At 47.3% G+C, this 4,133-nt stretch overlaps 1 protein-coding gene across 1 annotated transcript; it reads right to left on the reverse strand. All coding sequences in view use genetic code 11, as the record gives it.

The window, feature by feature from the left end:
- Window positions 1–91: 91 nt before the first annotated feature.
- EGR_10025 (Poly(A) RNA polymerase GLD2) lies at window positions 92–3,823 on the reverse strand (the record flags this gene model as incomplete). The annotated part of the gene is made up of 6 exons (XM_024499274.1): window positions 92–216; window positions 1,029–1,272; window positions 1,799–1,974; window positions 2,367–2,510; window positions 2,931–3,086; window positions 3,625–3,823. The coding sequence occupies 6 exons, from the start codon at window positions 3,821–3,823 to the stop codon at window positions 92–94; spliced, it is 1,044 nt and encodes a 347-aa protein (XP_024346312.1).
- Window positions 3,824–4,133: the final 310 nt, after the last annotated feature.

The raw sequence follows: 4,133 nt of genomic DNA on the forward strand, positions 1-4,133 counted from the left end.
TGCAAGTCAATGAAGGAGGGGAGAAAAGGGAGTGAGAACTACACAAGCATGCAGACAAAGTTAAGGATGACGACGACGATGACGACCACTCTCAGAAAGAATCCTGGAGATTAAGGTTATGTAGGACGCTGGCCGAATACTTGAAGGCTCGTTGAATTGCTCCAAACACTGCCTCATCGGAGACGGTGTGTGCGACGTTGCCTTTACCGCAGGGTTCTGCACGGGAGAACAAACAAGTGACAAAAAAAAACACTTCTTTCAAATCAAACCTTCATCAGTGCAAAGGCCACATTGGTGACAACTGCCAAGATTCTAGTGTCAGAGTGGGAAGACGCCCACTGCTGATGACTCAATCCATCCAGACGCGCTGCATTAGGACGCCCAAGCACAGTCAATTTTTGACAACCTCTCGAATTCCAACACGATCATCAACGCAACCATTCACACCACAGTACAAGAATACGCTGTCTCACCCACCTAACATAGTGTTCAGGTGAATGTTATCCTACAGCCCAACGCGACATGCCCCAAACCGGAGTCGACAGCAGTCCTCCCTCAGTAAGCTCACCACCACCCCGTCAATTACTACATTTCACCAAAGGACTTGTCACCAATAAATAAGAGGCATGAGGATCGACCAGTGGTCAAGAGGAGCAACGACGACTACACCCGAGACCATGTAGTGAAACGAGCCTCGGTGATAACCGCTGCGACAAGGATACCGCTACGCTGCATCAACCTGCCACCTCTTCCATATTCGTCAACAATATCAATTCCAGCCACAAACGTAAAAATAATAGCTACCATAGTTACAAAGCTACGTCTAGACGCCTTCCATGACACTACACCTTCCCATGGCCTCCCATTCTGCTCCTCGTGTTCGCTCACGTCAAGAGAAGCATGCCTTATCACAAGCTAAGAAGCAGTACAGACACAACTCCACTTCCAAAGCGGAGCATCGAATCAGCATTGAGTGACTAAATGGGGCAGGTCTCTATCCCAACCTCTTTCACAACACCTATACTCACCTTCAACAAAGATCTTGCAGGCTTGTTCGTTAGATGGAAGACGCTGAATTGCCACATTCGTGGCCAAGGGCCGCCCATTGCGAATCGAGATGGCCCAACGGGCAAAATCAAAGGTTGTGTAGTAGACGATGAAACCGGCAAAGAGCTCGCCTAACGTGGACCTGTTGGCACTGCGCAACTCGTCCCACGGCAGCTCTGCATTCATATCCACCTCCTCCAATGGACGCGCGCAGTCGAAAATCTTCTACAAGAGGTGGAGAATGTAGATGGCATATACGTCAGTGTAGCAGTCACACCTGGCCAAATATTACAATGACCTTCAGACCACATACACTGAGGCAACGTCTCCTGCATACAGACCGTGGTAGAAGGAATATGGAGAAGTACACATCTGCAGCACAACGTCTCTTCTAGGAAGTGTGGTCACAATCACAGTGGGATTCTATGCATCCGACACACTCATTTGAGAAGATTTCATTTAATTCGAAGGACAAGCATTCCACTTCTCTTAACATTATCTCATCCCCTTTATTCTTGTCTAACGTTAGGTGAAGAATGACTACAGCCTTTCCAATGCCAGTGGTTTCCACGACCTCAAAAAAGCTGTTCCTGTCCCAGCATAAATCCCTCAGTACTTTGTCAATTACATATCCGATCCACTCATCAACTACCCTTACACAAAGAGCGAGTATTTCTAAGTCTCAATAGACTATCCGTCTCCACCTATAGGCAGAAAATAGTAAGGTGAACTCAGTGAAACAACGACTTACGGGGAAACGGGCCTGAAGATTCGGTACAACAGGAGGCGAGCATCCACACTGCAGGTATTGGATTACCATCAGCAGCAGGGCATATGTGGACAGCCTCCCCATGCTGCCACCATGGATGTCCATCATTTGAGCCCAGTGCTTCACAAACACGCCCAGTGGAGGCACCCGAGGGTCGACTGTTAAGGAGGAAATTCGTACTTCTCAGATCCACTGCATCCATTGTGTGCACACCTCCCAACACACCATATAATTCACTGATCCTCCTCCAGATCAACATAACCGTCACGAAATACTACATCTTCCACTCACACGCAACCGTATCAGTCCTGTACTTACAAGCGAAGTACCACGCACAATAATCACACCCATCACCGACACCCTGAGGCCTGATAAACGCTACGTTTAATTCAATCAAACAAGTACAAAGCGGCAGTCGATAGAACACTTCAACAACTACGCCTTTTTCCTATCCAACCTGGATTTATTAACATGGGTAAACGCAGATTCATTTTTGCCCCAACACTACGTGAAGAGAGATTTCAACAAAGATTAATAAAGATAGTCTCACCTCGAGCATACATGGCAAGGAGGTGAGTATTGTAAATGCCCACCACATTGTTGACGTTCAAATCGCAGTCAAAACTCCATATGCGGCAACGAAGCTTAAGAATTGGCACTTTTGCAGGGATCAGCATACAACGCGTGATAAAACCTACAGGGAGATTAACGTAGGTAAAAAAGAAGGCATCTACGGTCTTTAGTGATTCAGCCCATCCGCCCCTCCTTACCCTCCCAACTGCAACAGAGGCCTCACTACGCCCTTCTGCACACCCTATCGTCACTGCAGTGGCACTAATGGGCCATTAACAAAGGCACGCCATTTCTTCTCACTTTACACAAGGAACGCATTCCAGGAGCAAAAACTACATTCCTCTCTCCTCACAGTCTTCTGCTACATTTACGTAGCACCTCTCTCAACTTCTGCATGAAACTAGCTGCCGATGCCCCTCAACAATCGTAGGGCAGGCTGCTTCACTTCGTCTTTGGGGATGGCACCCAGCGCACTCAAAGCGCAATTCATCCTTTGATATTCACCTCACAAATAAAACAAAATGATGAAACCAAGACTCACAGCATCCGCGCAAAAAAGGAGTGAGTTGCTCCAGCACCGGCTGGTCGCCTCCCTTACTCCGCACCTCCTCTGGCGCAATCACAAGGCACAAATCAAGGTCGCTTTGATCCCATCCAAAACCATTGGCTGAGGAACCCACAATAAACAGCTTGGCGTCTATACAATGGAGAGAATTCAACGAAAAATAAGCAAGTGGCGGAGGAGACCACAACCTTGGGTAATGAACAGGTAGACGAACAGCTACAAAATGGAGGCAAAGGCACGAAATAGATAGATGGATCGGTGGATGGATGGATGGATACAGGATGGATGGGTGTATGCATACAGGGAGCATAGGTTTGTGGATTCGTGAACAAGTGAACTGTCAATTAAAGATACATAACTTACAGCTTTATTAACCACGATAGACACGCTTAAATATCACCACAGGCAAACCGCTTGATATACCACCGCGTAACTAATTCGCCAAACTGGTCAATCAGCTGACAACAGGGTGAAATTGTAAAAGGATTGACCATTGGTACAGGGATGGACGGAATTCAGACCCACTGACACGCGAATTCACAATGGCTTAGTAGTGGGCGGAACGATGTAGAATAGTAATGCTACATCAAAGCGCACATCGATAATAATCATATGAAGAGACATATAGCCTAGCTGTGTACACAGATGTGAGACGCTTAAAAAAACTTACCAATGAACCAGTTTAGCCCAAACTCACTTGGAAAGACTGGCGAGAGAGTTGAGAGGAGTCTGTCCTTAAGGCGCACTTTGTTCTCATACGAGTTAATAGTCTGGCGATTATCTCGGAAGAACTTCTCCAAACGGGATGAGAGAAGATTTGAAGTGTTTGCTGTGGGATCGTAGCGCGACCGCATGAACATCTCTGACATCACCGCTCCTCTCACTACCCTAATCGCTGCCATCCACGACATAAAATCAGGATACGGGAGGTCAAGTACCGACTTTGGGGACAGCCTACTGCCTTCCCAGCTACTACCGTCCTTCGAACCAGACATTGCGCGATCACTGTTGACAAAAGCAATCTATCGTCAGTTCAGACCACCAAAGCCAACAAAACTAAAACACCCCTGTCAGCTGCTGTTCATTCAACAAGGTTTACAGCCTGTACGACAGCAAGTACAGCCACATGCGTGCATTTGTGTCAGAAGTCAGGCTGCACGGAGAGGAAGCAACTCACCG

The sequence above is a fragment of the Echinococcus granulosus genome, assembly GCF_000524195.1.
Source record: "Echinococcus granulosus chromosome Unknown EG_S00184, whole genome shotgun sequence".
Lineage (NCBI taxonomy): Eukaryota > Metazoa > Platyhelminthes > Cestoda > Cyclophyllidea > Taeniidae > Echinococcus > Echinococcus granulosus.